This window comes from Takifugu flavidus, chromosome 5, assembly GCF_003711565.1.
Source record: "Takifugu flavidus isolate HTHZ2018 chromosome 5, ASM371156v2, whole genome shotgun sequence".
NCBI classification, from domain to species: Eukaryota; Metazoa; Chordata; class Actinopteri; order Tetraodontiformes; family Tetraodontidae; genus Takifugu; species Takifugu flavidus.
In genome coordinates, this window is record NC_079524.1 from 10,097,467 (window position 1) to 10,111,631 (window position 14,165).

Here is a 14,165-nt window from a genome sequence, read left to right on the forward strand (position 1 = left end):
CTTTTTTAGTGGCTAAAAGGACATTTTCTAGCGTTCCTTACATCATTTGTAGTGCCGGACCCGTTTGTTAGTCCAGGCAGACCTTACTTGACTAGATGTTAGCAAAATAGTTATACCAGCTATTGGTTAGTAATAGCAGACCGTATCTACCTTTGTAAGATATAAGATAAACATAGCATGTTTAAAAACCTGAGATAGCCTTAAGCTAACTGCGGAAAATGTTGAGTGGACGTGTTTTTAGCAGATTAGATGTTGGAACCTGAGCTAGCTGGAAGTCATAAATGATTAGCACTGATATGAAACCCTGACCTGGATCCACCTCTAAATGTAGGATCTGCCCCCCCCCCCCATGTCTCAAACTCTAATACACTTACAGGTGGCTCCAGGTCAGTGAGTGACACCACCCGAAAGGTTCAGGCGTGTGTACGAACATTTTAATAGATGAATGAGATCGGACACAGCTACATTTGCTTTTTGTCATATACACTTCAACCTATAGATTTTTTTTTAAATAAAACCTCAACAAAGATTTAAAAAAATGAAAGCATCAAAGCCAAACGAAGAACATCTGCAATAGGTCTAAATCTAAGGGACGTTTGAGGGTTTTGAGTGGCAGCTGGTCCTCGGGGAGGGTTTTGAGCCCTGAGCTGTGACTGACAGGCGCGTCTGTCTGCGAGGACACCGGGGCGGCGCTCGGGGCTGTGCACGCGCGTCGGTAACCAGGAGAGGGCATCTGGAGCCGAGCATCGTCCTCCAACATCCTTCCTGTTGCTACACAACTCACTCCTTCTTCGGTCAGTTTCCCGCAGCCTGCGCCGGTTCTTCCTCTCCGAACCCCTGACCTGGACGGCTGGTCTCTGCCTCTCGCGTGGTCACCCGGCTCGGTTTCATCCTCGCGGCTGACCTGGACCGAACCTTCGCCCGCCTGATGGATTTGAGACCGCAGAACGGCGCCTTGACGCCGATGTGATGAGGTTCCGGGCTGCGTCCGTCCCGCCGCTGCAGCTCGCTCAGGTTCGCGTGGATGTGTCGCGGTGACCAGGTGCACCGCAGCCTCAGGTGGAGGCGCCGCTTCCGGACCCGCAGCCACCTCCGACAGGTGTGCAGCCGCGCGCACATCGGCGGCGACTCGTGTACAGTCTGCGCAAATTCGCGGTGAAGACGCGCGCGCTGCGTCCAACTGTTGGACAGAACGCCGAACAAGCATGTCGCGTGTCCCGAAGCACGAGGAGAAGAAACGCGCGAATATGGGTAAGGTCCGCGAGGCGCGGGTGTTTAATTACAGCTGACCGATACTTCCGGTCGCTGCCTGAAGGGTCGCGAGGTTTTCTATCAAATATCAAAGGAATATTACAGTAGCAAAGTGTTAAAATGCACCAAAGTTACATATATTTTGACGTTTGTGTGGATAATTAAAATGATGCTGATTATAAGTGACTCACTTTGAGTGGCTGAGATGAAAATAATAATAACAAATAGCAGTTTGAGGGGATTTCACCTGTCTTAATATTTGACTTCACTAACTTAAGTTATTAAATGAATGATTGTTGGTCAATAATGAGACTATGAGCCACACCATCGTTGTCTCCACAGTGATCCCAGATTTTGGGATGATCAGTATTGTAGTCTTTATTCTGAATCTCCTTTTATTTTTTTTTTTACAAATTTTCCAGGACTCACTTTATCTTTCCTCTCCAGGTCTCCTTGAACTTTTCCACTGGCTTGTGTTCGCTGTGGTGGCGCCCTTTTGGGCGCTCGCCATTCCAAATGTCATCCGCGAGCGTCCCTGCCCCCAGAGCTGCCGATGCGATGGGAAAATAATTTACTGTGAGTCCAATGCCTTCCGGGATGTTCCGAGTAATGTGTCCGTGACGACGCAGGGGCTCTCGCTGCGCTACAACAGCCTGGCCCACCTCCGCTCGCGCCAGTTTGCTGGTCTGAGCCAGCTAGTTTGGCTCTACCTCGACCACAACTACATCGGCACGGTCGACGGACAGGCCTTTCACGGCATTCGCAAGCTGAAGGAGCTGATCCTCAGCTCCAACAAGGTCACGCAGCTGGAGAACAGCACTTTCCACGACGTTCCCAACTTAAGGAATTTGGATCTTTCCTACAACAAGCTGCAGACTCTGCAGCCGAATCAGTTTCGGGGTCTGCGGAAGCTTCTGAGTTTGCACCTGAGGTCCAACTCTTTGAAAACCGTCCCGATGCGAGTTTTCCTCGATTGCCGCAATCTGGAGTTCCTCGACATCGGCTACAACCGGCTGCGGAGCCTCACGCGCAACGCCTTCGCCGGACTCCTCAAGCTCACCGAGCTGCACCTGGAACACAACCAGTTCTCCAAGATCAACTTGGCCCACTTTCCCCGCCTGACCAACCTGAGGGTTCTGTTCCTGCAGTGGAACCGCATTAAGGTGCTGACCCAGGGTCCGCCCTGGATGTGGACCTCCTTGCAGAAGCTGGACCTGTCAGGAAATGAGCTCCAGGTCCTGGAGCCCAGCACGTTTCAGTGTCTCCCAAACCTCCAGACCCTGAACCTGGACTCCAACAAACTGAGCAACATATCTCAGCAGACTCTGGAGGTCTGGATCTCCCTGACCTCCATCAGCCTGGCCGGTAACCTGTGGCTCTGCAACCCCAACATCTGCCCCCTTGTTACCTGGATCCAGGCTTTCAAAGGCAACAAGGAATCCACCGTGATCTGTTCCGGTCCCAAGGAGGCTCAAGGGGAGAAAGCCACCGATATAGTGGAGACGTATAACATCTGCAGACCCACGCAGGTCCCCTCCACGACGTCTCCACGCACGCCCGCGCTGCAGACGGAGCAGCGGCCGCCGGCGCCCACGCCGGAACCTGCGGCAACAGGAGGCGAGCTCCAGAACATGACGGCGACCCCGTCCGGCTCCGCCACCGACCCCTCGCCAGACAGCGAGTACATATCCTTCCACAAGATTGTTGCCGGCAGCGTTGCCCTCCTGCTGTCGGTGGCCATCATCCTCTTGGTCATCTATGTGTCGTGGCGGCGCTACCCCAGCAGCATCAGGCAGCTGCAGCAGCATTCCTCCACCAAGAAGCACCCGAAGAAGTCCCGGGACGTGGAGCGCTCCCTGGGCTCGCCGCTGCAGGAGTATTACGTGGACTACAAGCCGGCGCACTCAGAGACCATGGACGTGTTGGTCAACGGGACGGGGCCTTACACTTATACCATCTCGGGCTCTAGGGAGTGTGAGGTATGACCCGCCAAAGCCACCAAAGGCACCAGCAGAGGTACGTTCCTACAGCCTCTTCGTCCTGGACTCTCCCAGGTCCTGTTAGCCGTTAGCACAACAATGAGACGCTCTGCTCTCGTGGTGGCTCCAGTGGTTCAGGAAACGCCGCAGTGCAGAATCTTATTCTTCATGTCTGGGCTGGAAGAGTGTTTTTCTTGGTCACTTTCAGGTTATTTATGTAGGAAATGATGGGAAATGTGTTGTAGTATGTGTGTCAAACATGCAGCTTGTTATGCGTGGCTGCTTTTGTGTTGATGTTAATGTTAAATCTGGTTCCAGCTAACGGGAGCGCTAACCACAGTCTTAGGTAACAGGTATCTGCGCTCCAAAAAAAATCAAGGAAAACCTTGAGAATCAAATTCATAATCGTCAGCATAAAAGGTGCGAACCAACAGGGGTGAACGGGTTTACTTTCCAGTGGTAGTGATGAGAAAAATCAGCATTGTGTGTATAAAACAAACAATTAGCAACAGATGCGATGAGCATCGGATGAAAGGGGGATTGATTGTTGCTGGTAGCTGTTTGTCAGGGTCTCTGTGGGAGTTTGTTCACAGCAGCAACTCTTTCACTAACGACACCTCGTTGCTCCAGCAGCTGCTGGTTTGTCTGTTTTCCTCCATCCTGCAAAACTCTCACACAGCAAGTGTGCAAATATTAGCATTCTTAGCGGTTGAACAATAAAGTTCCTCCAGCTATGGCTCCGATTTAACTCATTAGCAGAACTTAGCCGACGCCTGCAGCCAAAATAACAGGCGAACGGAGCGTTGGGACTCGCGTTACAGTGGGATCCGACACATCTGGAGCTCAGAAACATCCGTCTCTTCTCTCCGGCTTGATGAGGCACTTTTAGGCTGGCTGCTCTTTTTCTCTTCTCTAATTCCGTCCATCCATCTCGCTTTGTCCGGTAGCTTTTCACGCAGTGGCAGATTGTTTAAGTGTGATTAACAGAACGTCCTGCGCTGGGAAAGATGCCTTGGACGGCGTCGGATTTCTGCATCGTCAGAGTAACAGAGCTAACCTGAACTCCGGTCGCTCTCATAAATCACCTCCTCGTGTCCTGTAGCACCAACAACTTCTAATGTGTTCATCAGCCAAATTAAATCTGGCACATTATCACTCCTGCGCGTGCTTTAATGGTGGTGCTAACGGCTTTTGCAGGCTGGAAGACCTTTTTAACCTGTTTGTGTCAACGCCAGATGCTCTTCAAACCCTTTTCTGTGTAGTGTTCAACAACAGTGTTAGCATTCTCCACATTTCAGCTAACGAGTGCTAGCAACAGGGTAAAGATTCAGCCTCCTGCACACAGCTAACAGGCTCTTAGCTGCATTTTTAATTAGACTGATCTGTAATCAGCGCATGTCCAGGCTGGAGGGCTAAATTTGTTCTCACAGATTTCCCCCAGAACAGCGAAGACACCAAAGCCACACTGAGCATCTTTTGAGCCACTTCCTGTTAGCGCGTCAGCTCCAGAGGAGACGCCAGCTGAAAGCTGAAGTGGATTTCTGTCCTGCAGGAGTCAAGACGAGATTCTCTTCCTCTGCTGCGGTTAGCAGGCTAATGCTAATCAGGAAAAGCCCGTCAGAGCTGCTGGAACATGTCCACATTGACCTGAACTAAACCTCCCTTCAAAGGCAGAAACCTGGGAAAGACCCCGGCTCCGTGTGGGCGGAGTCATCTCAGCTAACGAGACTTGATCAGATGAGTCGTGAGGAAGTTGCTTAAAGTCGCCGTCTGTGTTTGCTGAGAGCAAATCCTGCAGCTGGCGCAGAGCTTGAATGTAAAAACACTTCTGTTGGTTTCAGAGCACAAACATTCTTTTAAAACATCGTCAACCCGGAAGGGAGGCAGCGAGCACTCGCCAACACGGCAGCTTGGGTTTCATCGGCGCGCCGAGCCACAGACTGGGCCACAGACTGGGCCACAGACTGGTGTGAGGACCGACTGACGGCTCAGTATTTGCTGCCGGCTCGTCAGTAGAGGTGAACCACACGGGCAAAGTTTGGTTCTGCTAGCATGAGTCGGCAATAAAGACACTAGCCAGGACCATGTGGTTCTTCAGCAGGGCCTCATCCATTCACCCCAAAGGTTCCCTTACGGATCTTTTTAAGACTGAACTATTTGGTCCATTATTTTACCATAAAGAACATCAAATGTTTCACCTTTAAGGTTCTGTCTAAAAGCTGAGATACAATCAAGGTTCTAGGCATGTTTGGATGTTCTGTGACGGGTTCTAGATGTTCTATGACAGGTTCTAGATGTTCTATGACAGGTTCTAGGTGTTCTATGATGGGTTCTAGATGTCCTATGACAAGTTCTAGATGTTCTATGACGGGTTTTAGATGTTCTATGACAGGTTCTAGATGTTCTATGACAGGTTCTAGATGTTCTATGACAAGTTCTAGATGTTCTATGACAGGTTCCAGATGTTCTATGACGGGTTCTAGATGCTCTATGACAAGTTCTAGATGTTCTATGACGGGTTCTAGATGTTCTATGACAGATTCTAGATGTTCTGTGACAGGTCTTAGATGTTCTATGACGGGTTCCAGATGTTCTATGACAGGTTCTAGATGTTCTATGATGGGTTCTAGATGTTCTGTGACAGGTTCTAGATGTTCTATGACAGGTTCTAGATGTTCTATGGTGGGTTCTAGATGTTCTTTGATGGGTTTTTGAGGTTCTGCGGCAGAATCCAGAGAAGTGGAACAAGAAGAGATTGTTAGAACCTCAGAGTGACCCCTAATGTCACAGTTTTCTGGAAACATGGTTTTAGTAGAACATCTTTATTTTACAGAGGAAGATTTTTGCTGGTTCTGGAAAACATTCCGAGTTTGACGAGAAAGGAACGTCGGGTGAGGATTTGATTGACGGCGCCGTTGCCTTAAATACGCTGTTGCGGTTCTTCACATGAGCTGTGGAAGGTGTTGGAGTGAGTCGGAACATCGCTGAGGGACAGAAAAACAATTATAAAAATTGATCTGTGAGGAGCATTTCTATCCAAACTAATACGGAAGGCAGAAAGAGCAGGGAGATAAATCAGACTAATTCATCCTTTCACTCCGTCCTGCAGCCACACGCTAACCCTGATGAATATTTAATGTGATATCAAAACTTCCCTCGTCTTCAAGGCCGTTCTCCTCCGGCAGCGTGAATCAGCCAAAACGAATTTTTCTGTTAATTAGCAGAAGCTTTGATGGAAATCCAACCGAAAGCCGCCGAGATATTTCTGGACAAAAGGCGCCTGAGCAGCAGCTCTCAACGGCTTCAGCAGAGCTTCACAGACGGTCCCATGCTATGGTTAGCATTTAGCCTCGGTAGCATGTTCGCGAGCGGAGGGGAAGGACACCCTGGGGGTCATTTGATAGCATCTACTGCCATAGACGGCGTCTCCGCTCATCTTTTTACCGTCAGAGATTAAAATACTCCCACACCAAAGTCTTTTGAAGCTCTGAATAAAGTTTAAATTCTAAAGGATCTAAATTAAAAATGTGCCTCTCCATCTGCGAGGATCTGATGTTTATCTGCTGGCAGCCTTCAGCTAATCTGCTTTTTCCTGCGCACAAACGTTCTTCCTGAAAACTGTGTCGGTGGATGCGAGTCTGACACGAGGAGGCGAGTCTCATCTGAAAATGCCGCACACACGGGCCGGAAAAGCGTCTCGGGCCAGTAGGAGTGAGTCAGACCGCCAGCGGATCCCAGCGGAGCGGAGTCATTATTCCTGCAGCTGCTCAGGGTCGCCGTCCGTACACAGCCGCAGCTTAGCTAAATGCTAATGTGGATGTCTAAGACTCAGTAACTGTTCTGTAACTGTTTGCGTGTTGGGGTTTGTGTTGGAACGGAGACGGAGGCGCTAACATCCTCGCTGCTGCTCAGCCACGTCAGCACGGAGGCGCTCTGAGCTAAATGCTAATGCCCGAACATTCACGCTTTCCAGTGGACTTCGTCGCCTCTGTTTTTATGCTAACGTTGAAAGAAAGGGGAGCTGGAAAATAAACTGGATCTGTTTGTTCCGGCTGTGTCTTTAAAGGTCCTTTTAGAGGCGGTGTGATGGCTTCTGAGGGCTGCGGTGGTTCTTTCCCAGGAAGTTTTCATGATTTCTGTCTCTTCTCCTCTAGTCGGGTCATCAGTTCTGTGACTGTGCGGCGGTTCGGTCCGCGCTGGATTTGTCTTCTGTCTCCCCGTTTAGAACTGAACTCACTCGTTCAGGCTCGGTGGACATTTTGAAAAATTTACTTTTAAACAGAAAAAAAAATGGTGGCCATCTTGAATTCAAAGGTCAAAAATAGGTCAAATCAATAAATTAGATGATTTAGGAATTTCACGACCCAAACGGTCTCAGAAACCATTACGCAACACCAAATCATTACAAAGTTCATTTCTAGCTCGGATGGTGGAAGCGCTCACAAAAGGTCCCCTTATATTTGGGAGGGAACCCGGCTAAATTTTCCTTTAACCTTCATAGAGGACAAATCTGACGAGAAACTAACGGAGCAAATAAGAATAAACTGGATGCTGAAAACAAGCGTCAGTGTCCCCCCACGTGTCCTCCAGTAGCTGCTGCGGGACGTCCTTAGTGATTCCCACATGAATGTTCCCTGGATGATGTCAGAGAACGTTTGTGCTGCTTCCTGTTTCGTGTTTTACCTTCACCAGATGTGGCGTTCTCCCGCTGTTGTCCCGCTGTTCTCCTGCTGTTGTCCCGCTGTTCTCCTCGCTCTCTCCCGCTGTTCTCCGCTGTTCTCCCGCTGTTGTCCCGCTGTTCTCCCGCTGTGTCCCGCTGTTCTCCCTCTGTTCTCCCGCTGTTCTCCCACTGTTGTCCCGCTGTTCTCCCGCTGTTGTCCCGCTGTTCTCCCGCTGTTGTCCCGCTTCTCTCTCCCGCTGTTGTCCCGCTGTTCTCCCACTGTGTCCCGCTGTTCTCCCGCTGTTGTCCCGCTGTTGTCCCGCTGTTGTCCCGCTGTTCTCCCGCTGTTGTCCCGCTGTTGTCCCACTGTTCTCCCGCTGTTGTCCCGCTGTTCTCCCGCTGTTGTCCCGCTGTTCTCCCACTGTTGTCCCGCTGTTCTCCCGCTGTTGTCCCGCTGTTCTCCCGCTGTTGTCCCGCTGTTGTCCCGCTGTTGTCCCGCTGTTCTCCCGCTGTTGTCCCGCTGTTGTCCCGCTGTTCTCCCACTGTTCTCCCTCTGTTCTCCCCCTGTTGTCCCGCTGTTCTCCCACTGTTCTCCCTCTGTTCTCCCGCTGTTCTCCCACTGTTCTCCCTCTGTTCTCCCGCTGTTGTCCCGCTGTTCTCCCACTGTTCTCCCCTCTGTTCTCCCACTGTTGTCCCACTGTTCTCCAGGTGTTGTCCCGCTGTTCTCCCACTGTTGTCCCGCTGTTCTCCCCCGCTGTTGTCCCGCTGTTCTCCCGCTGTTCTCCCCCGCTGTTGTCCCGCTGTTGTCCCGCTGTTCTCCCACTGTTCTCCCTCTGTTCTCCCGCTGTTGTCCCGCTGTTCTCCCACTGTTCTCCCTCTGTTCTCCCGCTGTTCTCCCACTGTTCTCCTCTGTTCTCCCGCTGTTGTCCCGCTGTTCTCCCACTGTTCTCCCTCTGTTCTCCCACTGTTGTCCCACTGTTCTCCAGGTGTTGTCCCGCTGTTCTCCCGCTGTTGTCCCGCTGTTGTCCCGCTGTTCTCCCACTGTTCTCCCTCTGTTGTCCCGCTGTTCTCCCACTGTTCTCCCTCTGTTCTCCCGCTGTTGTCCCGCTGTTCTCCCACTGTTCTCCCTCTGTTCTCCCCTGTTCTCCCACTTTTCTCCCTCTGTTCTCCCGCTGTTGTCCCGCTGTTCTCCCACTGTTCTCCTCTGTTCTCCCACTGTTGTCCCACTGTTCTCCAGGTGTTGTCCCGCTGTTCTCCCACTGTTGTCCCACTGTTCTCCAGGTGTTGTCCCACTGTTCTCCCTCTGTTCTCCCACTGTTGTCCCGCTGTTCTCCCTCTGTTCTCCCACTGTTGTCCCGCTGTTCTCCCACTGTTCTCCCTCTGTTCTCCCGCTGTTGTCCCGCCCGCTGTTCTCCCACTGTTCTCCCTCTGTTCTCCCACTGTTGTCCCCTGTTCTTCTCCGGTGTTGTCCCGCTGTTCTCCAGGTGTTGTCCCGCTGTTCTCCCCCACTGTTCTCCCACTGTTCTCCAGGTGTTGTCCCGCTGTTCTCCCACTGTTGTCCCACTGTTGTGGTTAGCTCGATTAGCTTCCCCTGCTTCCACTTCTCACGTGTTTCAGGTTCTTGTTGGCTGGTTCTCTGTTCCTCAGGTGTTCAGATCTCAACAGTTGCAACATCTGGATGTGTTGGTGCTGAAGCTCTTCAGCCTGTTTGAACTCTTGTCGACCTCACCAGGATCTCCGATAGACCTTCTCCTGCTGTGGATCAGTTTTATTACCCACAATGCATTTTTACTAACATCCGACTTCTTTTAGATCGTCACAGCTACAGATACATTTCAGGGAAAAATAACAGACAAATGAAACGAACACAGTCTGCATTTCGCTTTCACACACACACACACACCCACACACATACCCATACCCATGCACACACACACACACACACACACACACACACACACACATCTGATCGTCCCTGAAATCAGATCTGTGCCCTTATTAGCACCAAGGTCCTGTAACACCCCCAACACACACACACACACACACACTCAGGCTGATTGTGTTCGTCAGGCTGGAGGTTCAATTAGTTCAGTTGTCACACAGCAAAAAATGACAAATTAATTGTCTGGCAGGCCGGTGGCGTTCTCTGACGGAGGTCGGTTGCGTTCTCTGACAGAGCCCGGTGGCGTTTTCTGACGGAGGTCAGTGGCGTTCTCTGACGGAGGCCAGTGGCGTTCTCTGACGGAGGTCGGTGGCGTTCTCTGACGGAGGTCAGTGGCGTCCTCTGACAGAGCCCGGTGGCGTTTTCTGACGGAGGTCAGTGGCGTTCTCTGACGGAGGTCGGTGGCGTTCTCTGACGGAGGTCAGTGGCGTCCTCTGACAGAGCCCGGTGGCGTTTTCTGACGGAGGCCGGTGGCGTTCTCTGACAGAGCCCGGTGGCGTTCTTCTGTGCTGGTTAATATTGGCGCTGTCGTGCGTGTTGATGTCTCCGCGGCTGCTGCAGCTACTTCCTGTTCCTGGCGGTCGTGTGTGTGTGTGTGTGTGTGTGTGTGTGTGTGTGTGTGTGTGTGTGTGTGTGTGTGTGTGTGTGTGTGTGTGTGTTGGCTCAGACTGGAACAGTCCTGATCCTGTAATTAGCCCAGGATGCTCCCAGAATGTCGACGCTGGTTAATGAAAGTGCTCCGTTGTGCCAGTTCTCATCACATTTAAAGGGGCAGTTCCACCTTTTATCCACAGTTTAGTTTAAGTTCTCAGGTCTTAACTAGCATTGCTAAACCGGTTTAGCCTGAGCGGCGCATTCACCTGATCCTGGATCAGTTCTGGAGTGGGCCGATGTTGGCGAGGACCTGGAGGAGGAGGAGGCTCGTTAGCTGACTCTGACCTTCCTTCCTCTCCCCGTGGCGGTCGAGTGCAGCGTTGCACGGCGGCCAAGAAGAGTCATTTTTAATGGAACGAATGCGTGAAGTTCAGGATGAGTCATGAAAAACCGGCCGATGTTTTCTGGGAATTAAGAGTTTTGACACGTCCTCGTTAAAGAAAGGCTGCATACCGCATCTGTTTACTTTGAAGTCCTCACTTAATCACTTCATATTTGCACAGAAACGATGACTCAGCGATCGCCCCTGTGGGGGCGGAGCCAAGAGCTGGACGCCCATCTTCATCCAGCAGTAGGGTTCATGGGCCTGGAGGGGGCCTTCACCATGACAGAGCAAATAAAACATGCGGCGATGATTATGAGCTGGTGATGGAGCGCAGTCATTACTGCGTTGCTATAGAAACGCAGCAGCAGTAGTACAGAGGCAGGAGGGAACAGAACAGTTCCTGAAGTCCCTGAACCTTCAGGAACAGTTCCTGCGAGTTCTTTCAAAGGTTATTTCAGCTGTTGTAGGTCAACTTTACATCTTTAGAAGAGCTGTGAGCTAAAACCTTTAACTAAGCTAACATTTAATCACGAAACCATCTGAATGTAGCTTAATAGATGCTAGCATGATGCTACTGCTGCTGTTATAAACTTTTATTTAGTCACAATGACTAACAAACACTGCTAACCCACTAAATCCAGCTAATCTGCTGCTAGCAACTACAGCAGCATCCAGGATTTGTTGGAAACATTTTTTTTGAACATCCGAAACAATCTGCAATATCGGTATCAGTCGGGACTGGAGGCGAAATCCTTCACAGATTGTGTTTCCTGAGCAACCAGCGGATCAGATCAGGACAGATTATTGCTGCTTTGTCCTTCTACAGAACATAAAGACGGTTGCAGCCCAATCAGAAAGATTCCACTGGAAAAGTGAAAAAATGAATATTAAAAGTTTAGGAAAAAGATGAAACTTGGGAGCAGAGTGAAGCTGCGATGTGTGTGCGCGTGCTCACTTTGCTACAGTTGTGGGCCGGCTCTCTGGATGCTCGTAAACTGCCCGACCAGTAAATAAACAGTAAATCTGAGCGTGCGTTGCCAACGTTGATGAGCAGAAAATGGGATGAGAAGCATTAGGAGCAGATAAATCCCCACATCTGATGGATTATGGTCATTTTGACAAATGCAAAGCACTTTTCAAATAGGAATGTAATTACATGGCGAATATTAAAATCAGCAGATGACTCTCTTTGTGGAATTCTGGGAAATCCAGATGAAGCCTCAGCCCGCTGAACGCCATTCTGTCCTTATTCCTCTTTAATACCTGCTTGTATGTGGAATATTTCATTCATCCATCTAAAGCTTCATGTCAGATGGCTCCGCCCACCTGGTCATGGGGTCTGCCGGAGGTTTCTGCCTTCTCAGCGCAGGTTTAGACCCCCCTGCCGAGCTCTTTTATGTTGATAATATGCAGCAGACGCAGGGACTTTCACTGTCAAACGCACACAGGGACGGTGTTAGCGGAAGCAGGCTAGCTCCCTAAATGTCCCGTTAGCTGCCCCTTTTGGGGAAAAGTCATTCCACAAGTCTAAAATATTTATCTTCCTCCCGTTGTCATCATTCAAGGATCTGTTGGATTACTCTTGATCCCCCCCCCCCCCTTCCTCTGGGAAGGGTCAGCCTGTGTCCTGATTGGCTGGTTGCGCAGGGCTTAAGGATGAGATGGGTCTTTTCTCCGTGTGGTCCCACCCGCCTGGCAGATCACCTGACAGGGAATCATTTAGAGCAGCTTGACCTAGATCCCAGGGGCGGGGTGGCGTAATGGTGTGTTTTAATGGATTAATCATCACCATCACAACACAGTTATTTACGGCTGTGATGCTCCTGACTCACAGCCAGCTTTGACCGACATTTAAGAAGGTTTGAATTTCCTGCCGCCCCCCCCCCCAAATAAATAAATAAATCTAAATATTTGGGGGAAAAGGTCAGCGAGGTCAGTTTCATCCGGAGATCAAAACATAACGTTTCAAACACTCGTCTTCAGCGCGCGAGGGGAAAAAAGGAATAAATCAAATGAAAGGTTGTTTTTCTCCTGAAGAATCTTCTGGCTGAGTGGAAACCACAGAGAGAAACTCCCACACTGGTCCCAGTCTGAGTCACCGTCCCCTCGCCAGCGCCTCAGCGGAGCGCCGCTCCGGCCTCGCCGCCCGGGCCCCGCCGCTCCAGCCTCGCCGCTCCGGCCTCGCCGCTCCGGCCTCGCCGCTGGCGCCTCCACCCAACGCTGGTCCTGACCTTTGCTTAGGTGTCACGACCCTCCAGCAGCGCATCACATGGTTCCCGAGGGCGACATTAGCGGCATGTTTATGATGCCTGAATCAGATTCCAGGGGGCGGGGCTTATTCCACCTGACCGACCTGGAGGTGGGCGTGGCTTTAACGAACGTTGACGGAACCAACGTTCCGTGCAAATTTAACTGAACTGTGGGTTTTTTGGTCGTCTTCCGGGCTAAACGAACGGAAAAGCGAGCGGAGCTTCTCCTTCTGGCGGCTTTTTATCCTGGCGTGATTGGAACCGTAGCGTAAATCCGTCCGTTGGTCCGTGGTCGCAGGCTGAGCTCAGCCGCTGGAGATGACCCGATTTTACCCACGAGAAGCAGAGACGCAACCAGATGTTCCAAGGAGACTGTAAATGGAACGTTGTAAGCCGACCTGATCTCCAGGCCGTTTCTGATCCCATCAACCTCATGTAATCTGTTCAGATCCAATAAAATGATCCAAGAGGCCATCTTTAATCCATCATCGGCCGCGCAGGTGATGTTCTGAACTCTCCTTCTTCTTCTTCCAGATGTTCCAGAGGCGGCGCTGTCTCCCCACTGCTGGGAGGTCCAGTTAGCATGGTAGCCCCGGATCATGCCGGGGTGGCGCTGGAAAAGACGATGACGGATCTTCTGGAGAACATCTCAAACCCTGGACCAACCTCAGGGCCCTCAGTTAGCCGCGGAGGCTAACTCCCCAGACGAACACGGTCGCTCTTCATTTTTCCTGACCTAAAAAAATGAAACATCTGGAAGAGGTGGATGAGCAGAATCAACAAAACCCAGAACTTTGGAGAAATGTACAGACAGTCCTTCCTTCTAATTGCTTCCCTTTTCTCTCGGCGCTTTTTTCGTTTTGTTTTTTGGACTCTTGTGTTTTATGATCAACGACGTGAGTGTGGCTCATATATCTGCTTCCTACAGACTGATCTCAGATCAGTAAAAGACAATTACAGCATCGATGTCAGCGGATCTTCTCGTGACGTTCCAACCAGCTGCGCTAAGTTCGTTCATGACGTTTGACCGGTAAAGATTTGTGTTTGGTTGTGTTGCTTCAGTCTGTTGGAACAAAGAAATAAAAAGATGTTTTTAAAAATGAAA

General features: G+C 50.7%; 1 protein-coding gene across 2 annotated transcripts; it reads left to right on the forward strand.

Moving 5' to 3' along the window:
* Positions 1-677: 677 nt before the first annotated feature.
* On the forward strand, positions 678-14,165 carry LOC130526322 (leucine-rich repeat transmembrane neuronal protein 4-like). Of its 2 annotated transcripts, none has more exons than XM_057033886.1 (3): positions 678-1,251; positions 1,699-3,267; positions 13,595-14,165. In XM_057033886.1, the coding sequence occupies exons 1-2, from the start codon at positions 1,206-1,208 to the stop codon at positions 3,234-3,236; spliced, it is 1,584 nt and encodes a 527-aa protein (XP_056889866.1). In that variant the 5' UTR covers positions 678-1,205; the 3' UTR covers positions 3,237-3,267; positions 13,595-14,165. The 2 variants fall into 2 exon arrangements, with proteins under 2 accessions (XP_056889866.1, XP_056889864.1); XM_057033884.1 differs by having other exon boundaries at positions 1,699-3,230.